The sequence below is a fragment of the Python bivittatus genome, unplaced genomic scaffold (genome assembly GCF_059951505.1).
Source record: "Python bivittatus isolate LINGU-HERP-01145 unplaced genomic scaffold, Pbiv_v1 ctg000340_np1212, whole genome shotgun sequence".
NCBI lineage: Eukaryota > Metazoa > Chordata > Lepidosauria > Squamata > Pythonidae > Python > Python bivittatus.
The window spans coordinates 2,908,025-2,933,421 of NW_028277056.1; the positions used below are offsets into that span (position 1 = coordinate 2,908,025).

At 48.6% G+C, this 25,397-nt stretch overlaps 1 protein-coding gene across 1 annotated transcript; it reads left to right on the plus strand.

The window, feature by feature from the left end:
• Positions 1-3,857: 3,857 nt before the first annotated feature.
• RNF169 (ring finger protein 169) lies at positions 3,858-24,696 on the plus strand. The gene is made up of 6 exons (XM_088140421.1): positions 3,858-4,117; positions 11,332-11,408; positions 14,261-14,404; positions 16,037-16,149; positions 17,359-17,455; positions 18,461-24,696. The coding sequence occupies exons 1-6, from the start codon at positions 3,883-3,885 to the stop codon at positions 19,637-19,639; spliced, it is 1,845 nt and encodes a 614-aa protein (XP_087996547.1). The 5' UTR covers positions 3,858-3,882; the 3' UTR covers positions 19,640-24,696.
• Positions 24,697-25,397: the final 701 nt, after the last annotated feature.

Sequence of the window (25,397 nt, forward strand, 5' to 3'; positions counted from 1 at the left end):
AAAGCTTGAGGTGTGAACTCAGCCAGAATCAATTTCATAAAAGTCTGTGCTCTGCACAAAAGTTACACTGGGGGATCCCCAGAAATATAGTCCGCAGGAAGCAGAAATTTTAATCCAACACGGTCTTTTCCAGGCTTCCTCCGGATATTCTTCCCCAAATGTGAAGATGAGCCAGAATTATAAAAGAATTCTGCTGGTCGGTCAGTGGCAAGCAATAAACAAGCAGAGTTGTGCGGCTTCTCTTAAAAGTAATAACAAACCAAGATGGTAACGGTAATTTGTTTAGCACCATATGCAAAACAGGGATTCTGGTTTCTTTCTCTCCTAAGTAGCCAGATTCAGAAGGCAAACACTGTCACCAATAGGAGCTAGCCAGAATTCCTGGTTTGCACATCGCGCTAAACAAACCAGGGGCAGCCACTCTGATTTGTTTAGCTGTGACAGGTATCCAAGGAAAATAAGTGGGAGCTTTTAAATAATATGAACAGCAGAATGATTGCTCTCATTAAATCAGAAGTGTTCAAGGCTGCAGTAGCCCAGCACAATCTGGGTGTGAATTAACCCATTCCCAAAACTTTGAACCATGCCCAACCGGTTAAGCCTGGCATCACTTGCCCGCTACTGTCCACTCTCCCCCACCACGAGTGCCCCCGTCCTCACCATGTTGTACAAGCGTATTGTCTAGGTTTTCCCCTGATTAAGCATGTGGTGTGAAAACCGTGTGCGTTTGCTTTACAAACCTATAAACTGTTTTCCCCCAGGAGGTATCCACCTGTGGGCATCACAAAAGCTCTGGGCCCTGGAATTAAAAAGGCTCTCATACATCCAGGAATTGGTCATCATCGTCTGACGCCATACCTCTGATTCATTAAAGCAGCCACGTGGTCACGACGCGTTGCCCATCTTCACTTGGGGTGACCTCAGAATATGACCAAAAAGAGCAAGATGATGGCCACACTCGTGCCATGGAAGCCCCACCACTTCTTAATGTGCATCATATGGTCAATCCCACCCCACGGATGCCCCTGGTCCAAAGGCACTTTGGAGGATGTGAGAGGGCCGGAGTGGGAGACACAGGAAAAGGACCTTGGAGAGGGCCTGGGGACTGGGACAGGACGTGTCACGTTAGTATGGTTTCCCACCAACTTAAGGATGGGTCTCCCCAACAAGTTCATGGTGGTGGTGGTGGGGTGTTCTTGGGAGGGACAAGCAAAGAATGTGGGGAGGGTATGCCCAGAGTTTCTGTTCCCAGCAGGGTCCCCCAAGGCGTGATGGTCCTCCCAGTTGGCCATCCGCTCAGGCAAGCAGGCACCTCTATTAACAGGACAACCGCGGTAGAGGGAGACGCAGAGGGAGATGATCGACAATTCACCCATCCGTACTGCGCGGGAGAAGGCAATGCCAAACCCCGCCTGTATTTTCACCAAGAAAAGCACATGGACAGAAAACATAAGAACCTGTCTACATGGTTGCCAGGAGCTGAAAACGACTGGAGGGTACATAATCACAGTCAAGGATGGGTGGAGAACGCTCAGCTCAGACGCGGAAAAGGGTCCTACGATGCCAGGTGGGTCACTCTTAGAAAGGCGGACTCCGCTTCATTCAGGCATTCGAACCACTTTCCCAACGTGGCGCTGTCCACATTTTAATAGGATCGCACCGTCCCAGCTATGAATTGGGGGACTTTCTTGAAGATACCAGGCTGGAGAAAGCTCCTTTAGGACGAAGAAAAATCCTCCCCACCTCTCTTTTTTTCTTTTTCTCTTCTACCTCAATTCAGGTGCAAGCCTGCTGACAGGGAGCCCAAAATATGGACTTTATGGACCCGGAAGCAATCTTCCAAAGCAGATTTTATCACCCAGATCACTCCACGTCCGTGGAAATGTTGAAGCCCCAGGGCCTTCTGCTGGAACGCTATCCAAGCAGACTATCCAAAAGGAAATTTCCAGTCCCTCCTTTGCTGCCTTTCTGCAAATTAGAACGGGAACTGAATTGCCTGAAAACGTCTCGAAATCTATTCTTTTCAACAACTGTTGAAGAGGTGATCAGTTTGGCGCGGGAACCATCACCACCACCACCACCATCATCGTCATTGCTATTGACACACGCTCTGCCAGACAATTCTGATCGGATCTGGTGCTTTTTGCTAGTAGAATCTTCCTACGATTCTAGGATAAAGATATCGTTGTCTGTTGGAGTCCATTGGAGTTGGGCAGCTAACACATTTAAATTATTATTATTATTATTATTATTATTATTATTAATAATAATAATAATAGTAGTAGTAGTAGCAGCAGCAGCAGCAGCAGCAGCAGCAGCAGCAGTAGTAGTAATTGCAATATAGGTGCTGTTCCAAGCAATGCCACTGTTTTGTAACCCGGGAGTTGAGATGTGGTCTCAGTGCATTTCCAGGTCTTGGACGGCGCCAAGCACACCAAACCATCTTGGTGCCAGTCCGACTTCCTTTCCCCACATTCACGCCATCTCTTTTGGAAGGCCTTCATATTTCCCTGTTTTCCTCACTGACCCTCCCAACTCCAGTGTCAGTTATCCATTGCGGGAAGTTGTGTTGTCTGAACACAATGCTAGGAGCAACTGGGTGAGCCCTGATATTCGTTTTTCACGCCTATCAGGGTGATGTCAACATGTATGGAGGGCACCAGGTTGGGGAGCCTGTACAATGTAGGGGACACGGGTAACAAGAGGAATAAAAGGAGGCCCTTTTTGCTAGTTAGCGGCTGTGTGTGCCCCCAACGCTTCAGCAGGCCAGGTAACCATCTCACGGATGCATGCACACAAGACGATAACTCTGCTTGTTAGCCTGTAGCTCAATCTATTGTACAAACTCAAAAGATGGGCTCATTCAATAAATAGGCTGCGACATCAGGGGTGCGCAGCTCCAAATGGGCACCAGGGGGCAGCAACGAGATATGGAACCCTCTCTTTGCTGCCCCCCCCCCGGTGGTCCCGGATTCGCGCAGCCCAAATCCGGTTTCTCCAACAATCCAGATCAAGCATGCGGTGTGAATGCAGCTAAACGCTTAGGCTGCAAGGCCGCGGGATGGCTTTGAATCCGGGCGAGAGACGCTCATCCTAAGCAAGGCCTAACAAAGGCTTTTAGGAGAACACCGTATGAGAGTGGCTGGCTTCACACAACATGCTAGCCCATAACGTGATCGATTGCGTGCCATCAAGTTGTTTTCAACTCCTCGCACCCTCGCAGATAGCCATATATACCCACCCATACCGTGGCTTGCTTATTAACCCAAGGCTAGGGACTAGTGTGTTGTGCGAACCCAGCTCAACGTATACTAGGCACACAGATATAAAAAGGGCTAGCACCGCACCCTTCGCCTGATTGTGGAACGAACCCATTCCGGGGCTCCCACAATGACGAACCTGAAGCAGGGTGCCACGCGCTTTGCACAACACGCCAACATACGAAACACAAGCCAAGTTAAGTCTCCCCGAGCTTCACACGTTAGCCTGTCCGAGGGCAGCCCCCGGGTCTAGGAGAGGGCTACCAGGTCTGGGCTGCAAAAAATCTGGACGATCCTGCTTTTCTAGCCCAGATCCGGCAGCCCTAGGTGTGTGGCGGGAACCCAGAAATGCTATGCGCGCGCGTGTGTGCGTGTGTGTGTGTGAGAGAGAGAGAGAGACACGGCTGCAATGGCATACACACGTGCGGCAGACACGCGCGCCTCCGCTTCCAGGCAAGGCAGCTGGCGGGGGCGGGGAGTGCTGCTCGCGCGCGCGGCTCGGTACCATGAATATGCATGAAGGGGCGCGGCCTCCCGCCACGGCGCGCGCCGCCGGGGGCGCTCATGAATATGGAGGAGGGGGCGTGGCCGCTTCGCCCCGCTCTCCTCCCGCCGGGAGAAGATGGCGGCGGCGGCGGTCAGGCCGGGCGGGCGGGCCGCGGGGTCGGCGGGGCCGCCGCTACGACGAGGCCGGGGCCGGCGGCGACACGAGGCCGGGCCCGCGGAAGACGAGCCGGGCCCGGCGGCCCCGGCGCGGCGCTCGGGCCCGCGGGAGGGCCCCGGCCGGCCGCTGTGCCGCAGCCGCCCGTCGCCCGCCGGAGAGCCGGGCCCGCCGCCGCCCCCCAGGGCCCAGCGAGGTGCGTGGCCGGCGCGGCTCGCGCGCGAGGCGTCGCGTAACGTGTGAACGGGCGGAGACGCGCGTCGACGTGGCGGCGGGGGCGGGAAGCGCGCCCATTGGCTGCCTGGAAGGGGGAGTGGCCGCCCGGCCCGTGGGAATGCGGGCTGCGCGCCCCGGCCGGCCGGAGGCGGGCCGCTTGCGACCCCGCTCCCCATCATCCGGGGCCGGCTGGGCTCCGCATTCCACCCCGGAAGCGCCAGAATGCCCTTAGAAAAAGGGGCGCCCGAGCGAGGGAAGGAGCCGAAGTTGCGTGTCCGTCGCCCCCGAAGTGGTCGTGGGGATGCGACAGAGGCCGCTCCGTTGGGCCCGCGGGGACTTGTCCCTGGCAGACCCGGGTTAACGCAGGCCTGACACGCTGCTGGGTGCAGCCGGCGGTTGTGTGAACGCCGCCCTGGTCTGCCCCCAACGGGGCATCTCTCCTCCCCCAGCGGCCCTCACGTGGGAAGAGGCTGGGTGGGCCTGCGAATCTTGCCTGGGTGGGCGCCTTCGTCGCGGGCGGGGATCCGCGGCTGGGTTTGCGCCCAGAGACGGGCCCTCGCGGTTGGGGGTGCGAGGGGTCCCCGATGCGGGTAGGCTGCCCCGTCCATAAGACCCGGAGACCTGGAGTGCCCCGGCTGGCTTTGCCGCTGCCCTCACGGGCAGATGGCCCCTTTTCGCCTTTGCACGTTGTCCGAAGCTCTACCAGGAGGGAGCCTTGGGTGAACCCGGCTACTTGTGGCTTGTCGAGCTCAAAGAGGGTCGCAGGAGGACGGGGACCCCCCCCCCTCGCCTATCCAGATGCGGTTCCGGGGGAAGGCCTGGGTTGCGAGGCTTGGCGGGGAGAGCCTGGGCAGCAGCTGTGCCACCCCACAGATGCCGCCCAGTCCAGTAGAGACCCAGCAGATGCTGCAGACAAGGCTGGGGTTAACCTTGTTGAGTCATTTGTGGTCGGCCCAGTTAAGTTAGTTTATTTTTATTTTTTATGGCTGTATGGTCATTGTCTCTTTACTGTTGGGCCATGGGTGTTTTCAGAGCGTTTCTGATCACAACAGCATGGAAACAGGTTCCATTAATTACTTAATTGATTGATTGATGAGCTGATTCAGTTCTCAGGGTAAGGATGGGGTGTGAATGCAAACAGTGTGGATAGCGATTCCTTTCTGCAGAAGAAACTACCCCGAAGGTGGACTTCTGTTCGTGCCGTTCCCTCTACCAGACGGGAGCGCATGGCCACGATGTCTCGGTGGAGCAGTGGCAAATGATCCAATGTGCTCTGATGTGCTGGACAACACTCCTTGTGATGCCTAACTATGATCGGGGCTAGCAGGAACTTAAAGCAGGCATTCTCCAGAGTATCGAGTGGATGCCGGTCTGTTTTGTCCTGTGTTCAAATGTGTGCCCCTGATTATAGGCTGCCTAAAGCATAGGACTGGCTCCTGTGGCTATGCGCTTGTTTGTTGCTTCAGGTAATAAATGCTGAGCTGGGCTGGTGAAATTTTAATGGAAGTTGCAGTGAGTTTGGGACCAAACCAAAGGGTTAGGGCAGTTTTTTTCAAACTTGGCAACTTTAAGATGTGTGGACTTCAGCTCCCAGAATTCCACAGCAGCAAACACTGGGCTAGAGTCCACATGAGACCTTGGGTGTGAAGAAGTGTGGTGTGTTTTGGTTGCTCTAAACAGTGTTGAGATCATTGTGGAGGGTGGACTGGGGGTCGGACCCTTGCAGTTTTGTCATTGCCCGGGCCCGCTTCCCCAGATCCAAAAAGAAACAGGAAGCAATTATGGGGCTGGTGATAAATGTTCTAATGGGCTTGGGTGTGCCAGAGGAGGGAGGAAGAGCCGTCTGGATCACTAGCGAGAATAACATGCATGAGAACAAGGTGACACCTTTCATGGAATGAAGAGAACGGGAGGAACCACATTTTTCCAACTTTACTAGCAGTCTGTTTTCCTCCCACCTTTGTTGAAAGGACTTCCACGGTTCTTCCACCTTGAAGCACCAATATGGCCCTCAGAGGCTTGTGCATACCAGCGCATGCATTCGGAGGTGAACAACATGTTGACCTGCCTAGTGTTGAGTTCCCTGCCTGATTGCACATGTATTTGTGAATGTGCTTGGGAGCATTGACGCTGAAAGTCACATTATACCTTGTTCATATCTTTGAAGATACCAACCTCTTGCATACCACACATACAGGTAGTCCTCAACTTATGACCATTTGAAGTTACGACGGTGCTGAAAAAAGTTACTTACGACCAGTCCTTGCAGTTTCGACCATGCCTGTGATCACCAGATCAAAATTCAAGCACTTGGCAACTGGCATGTATTTAGAATGTTTGCAGCATCCCGGGGTCACATGATCGCCATTTGTGACCTTCTCCACCGGCTTCTGAGAAGCAAAGTCAATGGAGGAAGCTGGATGCACTTAACGGCCGTGGCAAAAAAGGTTGTAAAATCAGGCGCGATTCATTTAACAACTGCATTGCTTAGCAGTGGAAGTTCGGGTCCCAATTATGGTCGTAAGTCGAGGACTACCTGTACGGTGTTGGATTTTTCTACTAGGGCTGGCTACCCATTTCTTAGCGTTTATAGATTTGTTGACTATCGTGGCTAACTAGATGTGCGTTGGAAGACTTTGAACTGGGAATTTGATTCGTCATCTCTCAGTTATTCCCCTTCCTAGCCTCTCCAGAGCTCTCATCACAAATGCAGGGTTGGTTAAGCAGAGAGAAGAAGGGTTAAAAACTCCACCATCATCTGTTGCGTCTCCTCTCCCAGTTTTCTAGGGCCAGTATTTAAAGGGGCAGATGTGTTGGAGGCATAAGTCTGCTTCCAGACCTCTGGAACGTTTCAAGACTGCCTGCCTCCCTCCCTCCCTCCCAACGATGAGAATAGTCATAGGAGGCATCTGGGATGATAAACCATTTAACTCCCCGCCCAACCGTTTGAAATTGACTTTCAGGGCCAAAACGGCCAGGTTACACTTTTTCCAAGTTTAAGACTAGCATTCCCACCCTTAATTTTTTTTTTTTTTTTTAACTGCCTAACTTTGAATTTTGGCAGCAGAATATCAGGCTGCCATGTAGCCCTTGAGCATTTTTTAAAAGTTTCTCCCGGGACAATTTGTCGCATGGATCCCTTCTTATTGGTTATTTTTCCATTTGACACCTATGGTCTCCTGGCAGACGTGGGAGCATGAAGCTAGACATGGATTTGCTTTTACATATTTTTAACCTGAAAATCCTGCCAGCAGACTTGGCTCTCTTCGTTTCCCTAATCCAGTGTTCTCAACCTTGGCGACTTTGAGATGTTTGGACTTCAACTCCCAGAATTCCCCAGCCAGCCTTGCTGGCTGGGGAATTCTGGGAGTTGAAGTCCACACATCTCAAAGTCGCCAAGGTTGAGAAACACTGCTCTCACTAGAGGCCCTCAATTATTTTGTTCTCTTCTGTGATAATTTTTTTCTATGCGTAAGGCTCTCTGGGAGAAGCACTGATCTCTCCATCAAAGTAGAAGTTGCAGTTACAACTACACAAATGATCACACCTGCCCAAGGAAAGCTTTGGGAGGGGGTCCACCGGGGAGAAACGCTGCTTCGCCTGCTCGAAACTACCTGCCTGACTTCAGCCAATCTTACCAGATTTGTACCATGGTCCTGTTTATCATTAAGTGATAAAAGTTCCTATAAGTATCCTCAGGCACGATCTTGAATTCAGCTTCGTTTCTTCCTTTGTGGCGCCGCAGTGCGCAACCATCCTGTGGCACAATTTGGATCTAGCGAGGTTGCTACACGTCATAATCCAAATACAAAGTTCCCCACTAAGGAAGTGTTCTAGGCAGGGTAGAAGGATTAGAACAAAATTACGTTAGAATAGCAATGTAGAACAATTATAAATGCAAATGTTTAGCATGGACCCTGAAGGAGTAAAATCCAGGAAGCTAAAGGTGCATAAAATGAGAGCATAAAGGTACGTAAAAACACGATGTCATTTGAAAGGTTTGGGAAATTAGGAGGTGTTGCCTTGTGCCAAAAAGGCACAGTTGTAGGTGGTAGGTACAGTGGTTGGGGGTTGATCTAGAAACTATAATTTCGGGTGCGAATACAGCACCTGCCTGCAGTACTTTAAAGCAGATGGTTGCTTTGAGGTCCTCTCCAGAGGGGGTTTAGGTTGCTGAATAACCACAAAGATGGATACAGGTCAGTGTGTCTTTATTTTTTACAAGAAGCTGAATGTGGGGCCATAAAAGAGACACGCACTCTCCGCTCCAAATAAATTTTTAATGGACTTTCTGTTGCATGGACCATTTCAGTTTAGAAACCAGGTAAAGTGGCAATGAAGTAGTTCTTATGTTGTGATACTCCAGTTTTGTTGCATAGTTGGGATTCTCCAGGCGTAGGGAGGCTAGCATCAAAGCGGCAATCACTTTTGCTCAGACCTGCCTTGAACATAAGAGCACCCTGGCAGAGGTCCCCACTCCTTTCGACTCAGAGGGTACCTGGGGGGAGGGCTTGGGTTTGGGGGGGAGATGTCTGATCTTCCCTGTCCCTAAATGGTCACAGTAATGGGTAAGGGTAGATAGTTCAAAAAAAGACAAATTGATCACAGGCTCAAGATCTTGAGTTTTTTTCAACCTTGGCAACTTTAAGATGTGTGGACTTCAACTCTGGGAATCTCTATTTTTGTTCTCTTGGCTGGTCTTGAAAAGATGAATCAAGGTTTCTCTTTTATTTTTTAATGTATTATCAGATTTATATCCTGCCTATATTTTGTAACGACTTAAAGCGGTGCACATAATGTTCCTGCCTTCTGTTTTCCCAGAACAACCACCTTGTGAGGTGGGCTGGCCTGGGAGAGTGACTGGCCCAAAGTCACCCAGCCAGCTTCTCTACCTAAGGGAGGACCAGAACTCACAGTCTCATGGCTTGTAGTCCAGCACCTAAATTACTGGCTCTCACCACTTGGATGTGGGACCACCAGGATATCCTGGAGGAAGAGCTAGTGGAGAGTAGAAGATGAACCCCAGAAGAAGGCAGTCACAAACTATTTGGGGGCACAATTCAAGAGCTGCTGCTTCACTTAAAAGCCCTCTGCAGCATATATCTTGCCAAGGTTGAATCTGCCTGCCTGGTCCAGTGATCTAAAGAAGGCCTGGTGAAAGTCCTTCTACCTTTGTGAGATTTGCAGGTAAGGGCTAGGTCAGGGTTTCTCAACCTTGGCCAGTTTAAGACGTGTGGACTTCAACTCCCAGAATTCCCCAGCTGGCTGGGGAATTCTGGGAGTTGAAGTCCACACGTCTTAAACTGGCCAAGGTTGAGAAACCCTGGGCTAGGTGACAGGCCTTCTCTTTGCCAGCCCTCTCTTTCTGAGAGTCCCCCCCCCCTCCCCCAGTATAAGCCATTACTGCTTGTGAATATTCCGTTAAGAAGCCAAGGCTGTATCATTTCAGCCAGCCTTGGGTTCTGAGTGGAGGCACTCCCTGTCTCTTCCTGTAATTTCGAGGGTTTAGGACGTTCGCTTTTTTATCTTGGTTATTGCTGTTGATCATCACCTAGAATCCTCCAGGACCAGGCTGTCAAGGAATAAACAGTAAATAAAATATTGCTGTCCAGAAAACAGTGGAGAAGTGACTCACAGGAGATTTTGCAGAACGCAAAGCGATAGGAGGGATTTGATAAAGAGGCTTCATCTAACTTGGGTTTAAAAAAGAGGACAGGGCATTTAGTGAGTGCCAGTGGGAATGTTTGTGGGATGCTTGGAGTCCACCTGGGTAAGGCTTCCCCAGCTGGCTGCCTCCAGGAATGGTGGAATTGCGTGCATGTCTGCATTTTTTAAAATAACTGTTAAGCATGAGTCACCTTACAGTCAGAGCTGGCCGGGCAACTTACACAATCAAAACAGGACATGGAATAAAATCGGTCGCTCCAGAAATGCGGTTGCTGTAGTATGGAACGACCAAAATACACCAGGCTAAAATTACAACAAAGCCATACATCCATCGAGCTCTAAAAGATGTCAAAATGGCTCACTGCGGACATTTGAATGTAATATGTTGGGATATCACTGGGCATTTCAGTGCAGGGTGTTAAGATGAGGAGAAAGAGTTCAGAAATTAGCAGGGGGGGGTTCATCGATTAGAAGAGGCCGTCTTTGGAAAGGTTCCCCCCTTCACTAACCATGGCCAAATCTCAGCATTGGGGGCAGGGGATGCTTGGTGTAGCAGCTCCAGTGTACCTGTGTCTTTGTGAGAGGAACATCTGGAAGGGACGGCCTTTCAGATGTTTTGGCTAAGGACCTTGGTAAGCGTCTGTCCTCCCAACTAGGTTCCACCCTTCTTGGTTTACGTGACCTGGGTTTCCTAGGCCCCACCCTGTCACCGCCCCTGAGTCTTTGCAGCTGGACCTCCAGAATTGAAAGGAGAGGCCTGTGGGTGAAGGAGTGATGCTGATGGCCCAATCTGGGCAGGGTCCCCGGGCTTGGGCCAGGATCTCTGGGCACATTCCTGACTTAGGTCCGCCCTCTTTCTCCTCCTCGGTGTCACGGCCATGTGCTTATATTTGAAAATAAACACGCCCATGTCATCTTGAAGTCACTCCGGCATTTCATAACCTCAGCGCTGCGCGTGGAACATTTTCTTCCTGGCTGGCTTGAGAGATCGCACAAACAGCTGGCTGGGTGCCCTGCCTCCATACAAGTGTGCGGTCTCCTCCTTCTCTCGCCTCCCTCTGCTCAAGCAAGGAGACAGTCGGAGGTCCTTGGGGGGTGACGTTGTCCTCAGCCCCTTTGCAAGAAGGCCAGATAGCAACTTGACCAGGCCTTGTTCCACACAAGCGGGTGTGACTTCTGAAGCTGTTCAAGGCACAGGAGGTAAAACAGGGCATTGTCCTTTCCATTAGCAGGACCTTGATGAATGGGGTGTCCTTGTTTCTGTGCGTTGTTTTCAAACTGGCTGCCTAGGGGAAAGGCCCTTGTCCCGGCGCTGAAGTTTGACATGAGTTTTGTAAAGCTGGGGACTGTTTCCTGGGCCCTTCTTAACAAGCAGCTGCTGTATGGATGCGTGTGTTCGTGCTGGGGCCTGTGAAGGAAGAGCAGCTCTCTTCCTGGTGTAATGCACAGGACAGTTATGGAGGGTTGCCTTTCGGCAGCATGTGTGCGAAGGCTCAAAATGCTCAACGTTTTTCCTCTTGTTTGCAGACTTTATCTTCAGAGCACCCATCACGTTGGCCAAGCACGGAGAAGTTCATGAGGAATATAAAAGCCACTTGCGAAAGGTACGCTATGCAGGATATATCACTACAACTTAGCTTTCCGAGCCAATGGCTCCCAAGGTTGAAAGTTGTTTGTACAGCAGCCCCTCCATCTCCCCGAGGTGTACATGCTAGTGGTTGTTACGTGCTTGTAGAGCAGTTCTCAATACTGTAATTGACCAACTCAGTTGCCCAAAAGATGCTTCTTTTACTTCCGTTGGAAGTGTTCAAGGCACACTCGTGCGTGTCCCTGAACTCTGTATGCTCTTCCCCGAAGAGAGAATAGCGTAGCTGCCTCCACCCAACTCTGGGGCACAAGGAATGAAGTGCAAATAATGCCTTTCACGGCACCATTTAGCTTTAAAGAAATACTTGTGTTAGTCTATTGCGGCAAAATAACAAAAGGATTTTATGGCACTTTAAAGACCATAACTTTGAAAAATATTGCTTTATCTACACCTTTTTTTCCCCTTTCACTATTGCTTTAGTTGTATTCTACTTAAATTGGTATAATAAATATTTTTCTCTTTGTTTTATTAAATAAAGGTAAAAAAGACTACATATTTATTATTGCATCCACTTTTCTGATTTATAGTCCATTTCGTGGCACTTAGCCCTGAAAAAGGAAGATTATATATCTGTACAGTGGTGGCAGGGAACAAAACAGTAAATAGAGAGGTGGGAAAAAGAGGGAATTACTTATGACCATAAGCAAAGCAGCAATTGGGTGTTACTGTTGAGTAGCTAGTTAACATATAGGTAGTCCTTGCTTAATGACCATTTGTTTAGTGGCTGTTCAAAGTTATGATGTCACTAAAAAAAAAGTAACTCGTGACTGGTCCTCACACTTACGACCATCACAGTGCCTCTCTGGTCACATGATTGTGATCTGGGCACTTGGCAACCTGCTTGCCCTTACGATGGTTGCAGTGTCCCGGGGTCACATGGTCACCATTTGCGACCTTCCCAGTCAGCTTCCGGCAAGCAAAATCAATGGGGAACTACGTGATTTGCTTAAACACCATGTGATTCGCTTAATGACCACCACAAAAAAGATCATAAAATCGGGTGCGGTCACGTGATGCCTCGCTTAACAGCCATCCCACTTAACGAATTTTCTGGCCCTTATTGTGGTCGTTAAGTGAGGACTACCAGTACTGTGATAAGAAAGCTTGGCCTTTAATCCCTTAAAAACAGTGCTGAATTTTCTAATGAATTCTTTTTTTTTTTTTATATATATTTTTTTTATTTTTTACAACAAACACATACAAACAATAACATAAAAAACATTAAAAAAAACCATCTTCCATTTTAAACCGTGTGTCAGCCAGTTACCAATCATTTGTGCCATCCTTTCATAGTCTTCACTCATCATTTATATAAAATCTCATGTCATCTATCTAACATATATTTATATATTTATCAATTATCAATTATTATTCATTTGTTACTAGTCTATAACATCAGCTTTCATAATAAGATTTATATCATTTTTATCCATTGATTATATATATATATATATATATATATATATATATATAGTAATTTATATCAGTTTGTCAAGTTTCTATTATATAATTTGCTGATCTATTACATTACTATATCTTTTCATCCAACCATTGATAAAACAGATCCCATATCATATAGAATTGTTTATCTTCTTGCTCTCTAATTTCAAATGTTAATTTACTCATCTCTGCACATTCCATAATTTTCTTAATAACTTCCTCCTGCATAGGTACTTTTTCATTTTTCCAGTTTTTAGCAAATACAATTCTAGCCGCTGTCAAAACATTTACAATCAAATATTTCAGTTCTTTACTATATGTTTCAGGTATAATTCCTAATAGAAATGTCTCTGGTTTAAAGTCTATATGTTGTTTTGTCATTTTTTCCAACCATGTGTGGATTTTAATCCAATATCTTTTAGCTTCTGGACATGTCCACCACATATGGTAATATGTACCGGGCTTCTGATGACACTTCCAACATTTATCAGACTTGTTCTTATACATTCTCGCAATCCTTGCTGGAGGTAAATGCCACCTAGTGAATTTTCTAATGAATTCTTATTCTGCTGCTTTGTGCTGAAGTCAAGGATGGTATCGTAAGAAAGATAGTGTGGCCTGGAGAATTGGAAGGTGCCTTCAACTTCCAATTTTCCCCTACTTCCTATTGGCATTTCCTCTCTTCCTTCCCATCTGATGAAATGGATAGCAATCTATAAAGGACCTTTTTTTTTTTTTTTTGATGCCTCAACATTGACTCCTAGAGACTGCCTGGACAAGTCCCTGCATTTGTCTTGCCAAGGTTTTTAGAAGTGGTTTGCTCTTGTCTTGTTCCTGGGTTGAGAGGGAAGGACTGGCCCAAAATCACCCAGCTGGCTTTGTGCCCAAGGCAGGACTAGAACTCACCATCTTCCGGTTTCTAACCTGGTGTCTTGAACCACTACGCCAAGCTAGCTCTCCTAAAGAGGCTTAGGCAGCAATAAAAGTGACAGCCTTAAAATGCTACAAGGCTTCATTAAAGTCTGCAAAGGTTATTCAGACACTTAAAAGAGAGGAAGCAGCGGTTACCTGTGAAATGATTTGGGGGGAATTCCTAAACCTTGTGTCCAGAGGGAGCAGGTTAATTAATTTCTCACTAAATGAACTCAGGCAATTGACAGTCAGCTTCTGCCAAGCCTCCTGGCCTTGAAATGTTAAACTTATGAAGTAGGTTTTGATAAAAGCATTAGAAATGATAGGAAATTATTGCCCAGCACGTAAAAGACAGAGACATTAAAAGGGACTCCCCATTTACATGGTCAGCAAAGATTCTCGTCTGAGGCCCTGTCCTCTGCTTACAAAATCATCCTCGTTTTTGCTTGTTTCTAGCTGAGAGATGAAAAATGGCAAGAAGAGAAAACCCCCGAAGATTTGATTCACAAGCTGATGGTAGAGGATGCTGAAGCTGAGAGGAGGAGAACAGAAGATCAGAAGAAAGAGGAATCCTTGATGGCAAAAGTGACCCAGGAACATGTAAGCGGCCGATGCTTCCACTCTGCTCATTGCCAGATGTGATGGCCTTTTCCCCCTTCCTCCCCCAAATTGCTCAGCCAGGCTTAACGCAGATTAGCCATTACACATCTGGCGACTAAAGCAGAAGGAAACGTAGCTGGTTCCACAGAGTCAGCAAAGGCCATCTTGTGCAGACCTGTGAAACGTGCTGGTTGTAACTCCCATCATTCCTGGTCTGCAGCACTATGTTCAAGATTTGCTTTAATGGGAAGCAGAATACAGATGCTTTAGAGCAAGGTTTCTCAACCTCGGCAACTTTAAGATGGGTGGACTTCGGTTCCCAGAATTCCCTAGCCAACAGTTCTGCACTTAAAAAATAGGCAGAGCTTTGATTGCATCATTGTGAGTCCCGTCTGACACCCCTTGGTTTTAGGTCAGTTGGTGGGAGTTGAAGTCCACAAAGTTGCTGATGTTGAGAAACACTGTTATAGACATTCTGGGAGCTGAAGTCCACCCATGCTGGCTGGGGAATTCTGGGAGCTGAAGTCTACCCCTGCTGGCTGTTCAGTCCAGTCTTCCAGGGAAATCTGCAGCAAGGTATCAGGGGCAGCTCCATTTTACCATGGAAAGCTACAGAATTTGTTGGTCGTTCACATGGACTGTTGGACCGATTTCTCCAAGCATGTCCATGGCTTGCTGTCTCGCTGCCACCTTATGAAGTTTCCAAAGAGAAATGGATGGGCAAAAATGGATGTTTGCATGGGGTGAGAGAGGAAGCCAGGGTTGTATCGTGTATCTGCAAAACAAACCGTCTTACTACAGAGCAAGGGCCATTGAATTCAGTGGGACTTATTTCTCAGTAAATGTGAATAGTATCTCACAGTTAGTACCGTGGCAGAATTTGGTAGAACAGGAAAAACAAACTTTGCAGTTCTTTGAAAAGTTCTTAGTTTTTCATACAACTAAGTTATTGTTGAGCACAAGGTGTCATTGTCCCCTCCCCTCCCCTCCCCCCCACCCCAACGGATCTATTTAAAAGGGGATTAGATCGTTTTATGGAGGATAAGACTCACGGGATAATCACCCTGATCTTTCATAAGAGTTCAGGAAGCCTCTTGATCTACATTGGAGGATGGTACTCGTGGGCTTCCCACGGTCACTGCAAAAAACTATATGTTGATTAGGTTAGTTTTTATGAGCCTGCATTAAACTCTTCCTCTTAAAATACTTTAGAGGAAGCTCTGTTGATTTTAGAGGGAAGTGTGCTGTGTCGTTGCGTCAATCCAGCATCACCGTCTCAGTATCTAAGATACCGAGGAATTAAGAGATTTCTGGTACCAAATACGAGATCTCAGTTTGGTCCTTCTGGTTCCAAACCATCAGCTTCCTTCCCTATTTTGGTGATTGTTGATTGCACCAGTGTTTAATATCTCACACGTTTTCTCACTCACTCGCTCGCTTATTTATTTATCCATCAAATTTGCAGGTCACCCAACTTCAGAACAACTCTGGGTGGCTTGAACCGGCATTACAGTGCGTGGCCTTCAGGTCCACTGACTGTGATACCCCTGCTTCAGATGTAAGTGCCGCTCCCCCATGGTGGGGTGCTCTGTTTGTCATACTCACACCCTGATTTTCTTTGGTTACTGGCAGTTTCCCGAGTGCCTCTCTGATTCCGAGAACGAGGAGCCGTTCCAGGGCCGACCCGCGTATCGGTCGGCTTTTGTCTCCAAGGGGAACGCCTACTCCGTCGCGTTGCTTGGAGGGTAAGTCTCCCATGAGATTCTGGGTTAGCTGTAGCAGGCGATAGAAAAGGGAGGTTGATTTTCAGAAGAACGGCTAGCTGAACTATGGGAGTATGCCTTGCTGTCTAGAATAGTTTCCAGTTAAAACTAAATTCTATATCAGATTTATTTTTTAGCTTCAAAGTAAATCTGACATAGAATTTTATTTTAACTGGAGACCATTCTTGGATTACCATCTCGTACGTGGAACCATATCACATCCAAAATGTGGATTTTGGAGTCCGTATCTTAAATTGAGATACAGTTTAACACATAATATAATTTAACATATTATTTACTACCTGTTTTTTTATTGATTTGAATGTGTTCACCAAGCACATGGTTTAAAGCTCAACAGGGACTGTAGGACCTCTTTCTCCTCCCCCTCCCCCCCATCCCATCCCATCTAGCTACTAGAACTGCAGGAGTAGGCATAGAAATTGACATTAATAATTAAATAGGCTTGTCCAGCTGAGCTTCCAAGCCCAGACAGAGTCAACTTTAAATGTGCAAAGAGGTCCAGAATCTGTCCTGGGAATAAATTGCAAATTAGAAACCATCTAGTACGGTGCCTGAGTGTTTGGGCAGCAGTATGACTGAGGGGGTTCTGGCTCTTGTGAAGGTAGCTAAACGACAGTCCTTTCCTATTTACTTATTCACATTTGGTGTTTATCCTGCCACAATCTCATGACACTTGGCAACTGCGACATAACAATAAGAACATCAGCAGTAGAATTAAAACAACATACAATCCAAATCCCAAAATAGAAACCAAAGTTGGAGAGAAAAAAATAGGAATAACAAGAGGCACAGGTGAAGTTACCGCAAGGCTGTCTGAAAAAGTTCAGTTTTTAGCTATTTCCTAAAAGCTATCAGGAAGGGAGCCAATTGGTACCCAGTTTTTCAATCGCTTCTTGAGTTATAATTTCCAAAGGAAGTTACATTCCAAGGAAGAATGTAACTCATGTCTTATATTTAAACATTTTTTTAAGGGTGATGGACCCAGATCAGACAGTGCATATTTCTTTGGGTGTCTGCTAGTGACTTCTGTTTCCTTTTACCCTCCAAATTAGTGGAAGGCATATCCCAGAGGACACACGGGCGTTTAATAATAGCAGTAAGGAAACATTGCCTTGCTTAAATGAACTTGCTAACGTTGTACTCTTCCCCTTTTTTGCAAAATCTATATAGAAATTTTAGCTCCAAAGTTGAAAGGAGCCAAAGTTGCAACGACACTCTGGGGAATCGATCGAAGAGCAGGCAAAGATCAGCTCCTGTTAGAACAAAGGTATTGGATCTTTTTGAAGTGCAATGGGAAAAAGTCATCGTTGTCTAAAAAGTCTCGAATCTTCCTCTGAAAGAGTTAATAAGAGGGTATTAACACTGTATGTTTGGATATGTTGTGTTACATGCCCACGAATGGCAGTGCCCTGCTTTCTCTTCCCGGATAAGAGAGGAAAGGTGGCTCTTTGGGCCTGAATGTAAACCTTGGCATGTTTAAGACGTGTGGGCTTCAAGTCCCAGAATTCTAGCTGGCTGGGGAATTCTGGGAGTTGAAGTCCACACGTCTTCAAGTGGCCACGTCTGAGAAACACTGATGTAGAACTCTCCTTCCTATGAAGTTCAGCAGCTGGTCTGTGAACAGAGGGCCTTGCTGTGCATCCCTGCCCCTTGAGCACCACAAGGGAGAGTAAGGAGCTCTTCCAAGTCTCCACTCTGCAACATGCTTTAGAACAGGGTTCCTCAACCTTGGCAAGTTTAAGACGGGTGGACTTCAAGGCTGGCTGGGGAATTCTGAGAGTTGAAGTCCACCCGTCTTAAACTTGCCAAGGTTGAGGAACTCTGCTTTAGAACAGCAGAGTCTCTCTCAATTGTGGGCAAACCAGAGTTGGAAAATTCAGGAATGGGGATGTTGGAGCAGGGTTTTATTTTGGTGCATGAAGCTTGTCCATTCCAATCTTGCTCGTGCCTTAGATTTTAAGACTCGTTTGGGGCCAGGAAACTCTCTGGTTTGAGGACATCTGACTGCCGAAATGCGCTTTGGAGTGGGAAGGGCATGATGGGGAAATGATCCTTAGAGTGCATCTCTCCATGCCTCCCAAGGTCTCCATATCACAAAATTATATTTAATTATATCTAATAATTTAATATTTAACTATTTATATTTAATTTTGTGGGAAAGGCTATATTAATTGACCCTGAGGTTCCTCTCCCTCTTATACACTGTTCTGAATTCACTTTCCCTTTTTCAGCACCGTAGCATCACCTCTGACTGAAACGGCTTGTCTTGCAGGCGAACCCCTTAGCCGGTGCCTCGGCTTCCCTGGTCGGAGTCCTCTCCTCCACCCAGAACAACCGCTGCCTCTCTGCTCCGGACCTGACGGCGGAGAAGCGCCTGGCTTCCCACCCGGGCTCTTCGTTCCCCCTCCTGCAAAAACAAGAGCGCTCCATTAGCCCCGAGAGCAACGACAGCATCTCCGAGGAGCTCAACCACTTCAAGCCAATCGTCTGCTCGCCCTGCACCCCTCCCAAGCAGCTGCCCGACGGGCGTGTGCTGAGCCCTCTCATTATCAAGTCCACCCCCAGGAACCTGACCCGGAGCCTGCAGAAGCCCACCACTTACGAAGCAAGCCCTTGGATTCTAAAGAAGTGGGAGCAGATCCTCCAGGAGCGTCAAATCAAAAAGACTCTCTCCAAGGCCACGCTGACGTCCTCGGCACCAGAGCTGGGGGAAGATTCTCTGGCCCTGAACGTGAATGTGCCCGTCAAAGAGCCCCCACAGGCGTCCGCTGACGTCTCCTTGCTTGATCCTCTCCCTCCCACCTGTCTAGCAAAGCTTGAAAGTTCTGGAAACGGCCGGAGAGACTCGGCCGTCGCTACAGAGCCTCCTTCGAGGCCCCTCCTGGCAAGACCCCCAGAGAAGCCCCCCAACACCAGGATTCCCGAGCTCGCCGAAGCAAAATCAGCTTCCCGTCTGGCCGGATCTTGCTTCCACCTTGATGCCAAAACGATAACCCGGAAGGTCGTTCGGGTCAACTCGGCCTTCACAGAGAAGGGCGCCCTCGGGGCTTCCGCCAAGGCGGCCGAGAGGAAGCCGCAGAAATACTGGGACGAGGGCGAACGGCGCCCCTTCCCCAACGGCCTCCGCCTCGAGAGGGGGCTGGGCGAGGAGGCCTCGTCTCTGCGGCGGGGCCGGAAGCGGCCGTGCAAAACCAAACACCTGGACCCTTCGGCCAAGCGGCTGAGGCCGGCGGCCTGTCGCAAAGGCCCCATGGCTTCCGATCCCCTGAGGAGGAAGAGGCGACGGCGGCGGAGCGGGACCGATCAGAGGCTGCAGCAGGAGGAGGCCGACCGGCGGCTGGCCGTGCAACTCCAGAGGCAGTTCGAGAGGGAGAACCGGACAGGGGAGAGGCAGAAGGGGCGAGCCGACCAGTATTTCCTGCGGTCAAAGAACACCACTGGGGCAAAATAGCCCTTAGCGAGCCACGTGGGCTTTTCAAGATCGCCTGACATCGTCGCCCGTCCCCGTTGGCGGAGTTCTCGGAAGGAGAAGTTCTCTCTGGTTCATGCTGGAGCCGGAGGGAAGCCACGCTTGAGCCTTCTCCCCAAAGCTGATTCTGAGATTATAAATCTCACTCGCAGGGAAACCCCCTTAATCTGTCCTCATCAGGAGGACGGATCTGGGGTGCCTGTCAAGCGACTGTTCTTGGGATCCTAGTCAGTTACGGTAATAGGGATGAGTGGATGCTGTGAGTGGCATTTGTAACTTCAGGAGCGGCCCTCCGTTGGGAGAAGGTCAGCAAGCAGAATCGCGGATCCGCAAAAATCTATTTAAATCTATAATATATGATTAAGTCTCCAGATGAATGGATGGGCACTTGCTTACTTGGAGCCCAAGCTAACAGCCGTGGGCCAGAGAGAACCTTTGGCTGCTGGGCATGGGGTCCCCCCCCCGGACCTCCAGCCCCATCAGCTCTCCTCAAGGAGTCCTTGGGGTGGGGCTGCGTTGCAGGAGGCCCGGCCAGCAGCATGAGAATGCAAACCCTGCTTTGTGGCAGGCAGAGTGGGAAATGAACAGTGCACTTAGCTCTTTCTCACCAGTAGGGTGTTTCATTAGGCTCCACAGCCAGACCAAACGTCTCTGGGATAGAAGCTGCGAGGACAGATCCCGTCTCTTAAGTTTTTCGTGCCCAGATTTATGCACAAACATATTTGGGGGATGAGATGGTTGTGGATTCCTCCAAACTACTTTCAGTATTTGTTTTTTGACATGGTTGAGTCCCTCCTGAGCTAGTTTGCGGTATCTTGAGAAATCATTGTTTTCTTGTGTCTGAGAACATGATTAACTTTTGTGGCTCAAAATCAAAGGCTTCTTTTTAAAAATCTGCAAGAGTTAAGTGGGAGATTTGCTTCCTGGGCACTCTTCTAAAGGGACCACTTGAACAGGGCAGGTTTTGGAGCACTTCAGAAGCAGCACATTTGGCTGACCACATGGTATTTTGAAGTTGTTGATAGCTAAACTTAAGAAGATCCGGGGAAGGTAGACCCAAAGAAGCTTTTCCTCAAGGAGTTAGGATCACATGCCTTTCAAAACCACCCTAGTCCTTCATGAGTCTCTCTTAGGCCAGAGTGTTAGTCTGGTGTGTTGCTCAGAGGCAGGAAGCAACTTAAACACTCGATACCCTTGAAAGATCCATCTTGTACCATCTGTACCGTGTAGTGTCCACCTCTCACCTTTGCTTGGACCAAATTAATCTGACACGTGAAGAGTTCCCTAACTTGTGTCTGTTATGTAGACAAACGATTCTCTTGCTGCTCTGCATTCCAGTGGACTTTGAATTATGTCCGTATTCTAGACCGTCCCCCCAGCCAGCCCACATCAGATGCCCTCTACTGTGTTGTGACTCAGACCCATTCGTAAGAAAAGGAGGTGGAGGAACAGAAGCTGGTGACCCCAGATGAGAAGATACCTGAAATTAAGTCACTGCTAAGAACATCAAGATGGTGTTGGAAAGAATTTTAGTTCAGTTCTGTTCAGTTCAATCCTGACAAATCCAGAATGCCTTTCTGAAGTGGCCTAAACGTTTTATACATGCACGCAGGGAGAATTTTATGCCAAGTTAGATCATTTGGATGAATTGATGAGCACGCCCCAGTGGGTATCGAGCTATCCTCTTGGCTTTATTTTTGTACGGAACAGTGCGTAATCGCCCAATTCTGACACTTCCGCACACTTGTGGCAAGCGTATCACCTCAGTGTTGCTTCTACATACCAAACGCTTGCAATCCAGTCTGGCCCTTAAGACTGCAATTCGTGGGATAGTGTTCTGTCCATCATGGCTCCCTCCTTGGAGGGGGAGCAAGGTGGGGTTTCCTTTCCTCTTCAGTATCCGATGCTGCCTCTTTCTGAAGTTGAATCAGAAGGGTCAAGGTTTGAATGTCGGTGGGAGAGCGGCAGGACCCAAGGAATCTGAACTGCTCCTGGCCAGGAGATGATTCAGACCAGCTCTCATTGTGGTTTGGAGAGTCTGGAGAAAGGACAGAGCCTGTCTGTTTTCCTTTGGCAGTCCTTCAGGGAGGCAAACAGAATTGCCCCTTAGTGCCCATTAGGTTTTTCCACTCTGGTCATGGCAAACAAAGCACATCCTTCTGCTTCCAGCCGCGGTAGAACCGAAATCTCTCCGTGTGCTGTTGCTTACTCCTGTGAAAAAGGACATGTCAGAAAGGAGCTGCATTTTTTTTCCCCATCTTACTGGTACCATATACCTGAAAAGGAGTTATTTGCACTAGCAGTAAAGGTGAACACCAGCAGCACAGATTTGGAACATGCTTTTCATACGTCTGTTGCGAAGGCTGAATCAATGCTGGGTGTGGCACAGTGGGGGGACATCATGTGCTGGTTAGGCCTTCCCAGCCGGACCCTCTCAGAGGTGCTGGAACTACATTTCCCACCGTTTCGAAGGAGCGTAGAATTTGGGGTGTTGCCATTTCAGTGCTTCTGAAGGCGGCCCAGTTTTGGGGAGGCTTGTGCAGGTCCTACCAGCCTCTGGAAAGAGGTGCTGGAGTCTGGAACAAAGCTTTGTCCACAGGATCCTGATCTGAACTGGTGCCAGGGGTTTCTTTCCAGTATTTGCTGCTTGATCCATGCCTACCATGGCAAAAATCCTTGTAGAGATCAAGTAGTTCATGAACGAGAGGAGGGTTATTCCTGTGGGAACCAACCTGGACTTTATGCTTGAGAGGAAGGTAAAGCCAAACTCGGTGCCCTGGTGAGCACGTCAGCATCACTCTGATTTCCTCAGTATTTTTCCAGTTGCTACACCACTCCAGCCCAGAGACCCCGAGCGGCCCACGTATTCAGCTGAGCAGACAGCTGAAGACCTGCTGGGCGAACTACTCCTAACTTCTCCGTTGGGGTAGGTCCTTCTGGGGAGCTGAGGGCATCGTCTGTTCCTTTGGAAAGGCGGGGCGCAGCCACGCTGCACGTTATCTAGGCACGCCTGAGTTTCTGTTGATTGGGCAGAGAGGGGGCATGGCTCTCGGGGTGAGGAAGTTCAAACCGGCGTGGGCTCCTGGAAGGAGGGCCTCCCCAGCAACGAGTTTCTTGAAGCGGTGCTTTCCCTGAGAGAAGTGCGTAATTTGAGTCGTGGGAACATACCCGCACGAATGGAACGAGAATGCGGCGCAGGCAACGCAGGGATATCGGCAGGCGCAGGCACCCTCTGAGCTCAGTGGTACAGGCAAGAGGAGCTGCTGTCTGAAAGACAGTCCCTCAGCTCCTTGCACCAGGAAAAGGAGGAAAGCCGCTCTGCCTCCCTTTGCTCTGCCGTGGCTCTTACAGAGGCCAGCTTCACTTCACGTTGCAAGTTTCTGTCTGAGTATTTTCCTTCTGGCGACTTCACTGATGCCAAACCTGGAAAGTTTGGAGTGCGTGGAGCGGGTCCAAACCCAAAGGGCATCCCTTTCGTCTGGGTAGAAAAACGGGAAATGGTTTAAAGCCTGTCTTCCTCCTTGTGAAAGCATCATTGTTAGTCTGAAAAGATTTCCCAGTAACCCAGAAGCTGCTTAATATGTCCACTTGCTATCATAAAATGTGTGGTTTACCCTCGGGGTAACTTTTCCAGCTGGTTAAATAGGACATCCTCCCTTTAAATCAGTGTATCCCAACCCAACTTTAAGATGTGTGGACTTCAACTCCCGGAATTCCTCAGCCGCCACGTGTGGACTTCAACTCCCAGAATGCTGGGTGGGGAATTCTGGGAGTTGAAGTCTCCACCTGTCTTAAAGTTGCTGGGTTGGGAAACATAGCTTTAGAGACTCGCCGGGCTCTGCCGTCAGCCTGTTTGCTCTACACACAAAACATGAAGAGAAGTCTTGCTAGCATAATGCTAACTTTCAGCGCATCCGTTCTTAGCTTGGCAAGGCTTTTGATTTGACTTTAAAACCTTAGATTTTCTTTTCTGGCCCTATGACTTCTTCAAAAGGATAGCTATGCATTCTGCCGTTTTCTGGCACAGGTGAAAAGCGGGGGGTGGGGGGGCCGGGGGGAGATTTGGGCAGGACTTGAGTGAATCACAATTGCCAAAGACAGAAGCTGACTCTGACATTTCACTCTAGCTTTCTGGAGATTCTCCAGTGGAAAAAAGATACCCTGCAAGTTTTCTTGGTCCGTCGATGGAACATGTTGGTGAGGAAAGGGAGGGCAGTGGGCCAAAAGGTGGGGTTTTTGTGAGATGATTGTATTGCATCTACCACGTAACCATCAGTGTTCTTTCTCTTCATCTGCCTCCGGGGGGGCCGGGTCATGCCCAGTGAAAAGGAAGAGGAGAAAAGTGCCAAGCCTTAAAGACTCTCATGAACAGGTTTTTAAAAAACAGTCCCGCCCTTGGAGCATTGCTGCAGTGAACGCTAGCAGAACCCGCAAGGAATGTGCTGGTGTTTTGGTTTTCGTGCCTCCAGGAGCACCCCATCAGGGGACTGAGCACGGTCCCCTCAGCAGTGCGCCTTGCCCCAAAGCCGAGCATGGGTGCGGGCCTCTATCAAAGCCGAATATTGTGCTGTGCTGCGCGTTCACCATGAAGTCAAGCCTGCCCTGGGTCCTCTGAACTCCCCGCTGGCACCCTCGCCTTTCTAAATATTGTGTTACAGGAGCCTGATGGGAGACGCGGCTTCTTCCCCGGCTGTTTAAAAACACTGCGCGCAGGTATGGCGTTAGTTATCCACTATGCAAACAAGAAGACACCTTTTGGTTGTAAATGATGGGGTTTTGCGTATGCCGAGTTTTTTGTGGGATTTACTGTCAGATGGTTTCAAGAAAAACAAAGATTGCTGCATTGCTCTGCTTCCTTAATCTCATCATCAATCCACCTTGGTATGCTTTAAATCATTTTGTGCTTCGATGTCTACCCTTGGCTTGGTACCTGGAAACCGGTGCAGCCCGAGACTAAGCACCACTTTTGGAATTTCGCCTGAATCACTGTGGCTTCATCAAATGTTTTGATAAAACAAATCTGTTTACTGAGAAATGAATTGGTGTCTGTGTGTTTATTAGTTTAAGGTTCACGAGTCTCCCTGAACTTTGTTAAAAGTTTCTTCTGTGAGATGTTTTGGAAACCATTGCAAGTTGGACAGGATTAAACAGAGATCCTTGAGTTTGGCCAATATTCTGATTATAGCACAACAATACGGCATGCTTTACGCCATAGCCCCATGACTGGTGATCGGTCCTACTGTTGTCTTTACTGAGACACCAGCTTTCAACTGTCCTGTCTTCTTGTGTGTGAGGGGGTGGTTCTGGGTACAGGCCGGCAACAGACTGCTTTTATCTTCCTTCCACAAAAGGAATAGTATCAGGGTTGGGAAGGGAGATTTGCTAGAGCAAGAGAGTTGAAGCCCCCTGCCCTGAGTCCAATCCTTGCTTCATGTAGGAATCTAAATTAAAGCATCCACGCAGTTGCCGTCCCAGCAGATGAAAGTTCACGTCTCTCCTAGGGAGGAGGGAGTCTTAATGTAGTTTAGCATGCAATGTGAAATATGGTTTATACATCCTGGTTAGTGCATTGTGTGAAAGCCATTTGTGGCTTCTTAAAGCATAAACACAGTGCCAAGGCAGCTGAATCACAACATTAGCCAGGAGCCAGAACTGGGCAAGCCTAGAGAAAGGGGCTTGATTCTCTGGGCTTGAAAGCTTCATGCACCAAACGGTGCGATGCCCAGGGAGGCAATTGCAG

Bases quoted from the DNA above. Each gene is read 5' to 3' on its own strand.
- RNF169 (XM_088140421.1), top strand. From the start codon at position 3,883: ATGGCGGCGGCGGCGGTCAGGCCGGGCGGGCGGGCCGCGGGGTCGGCG. The intron at 16,150-17,358 runs GTAAGTCTCCCA...AAATCTATATAG, and splicing joins TCCGTCGCGTTGCTTGGAGG to AAATTTTAGCTCCAAAGTTG. The intron at 17,456-18,460 runs GTATTGGATCTT...CTTGTCTTGCAG, and splicing joins CAGCTCCTGTTAGAACAAAG to GCGAACCCCTTAGCCGGTGC.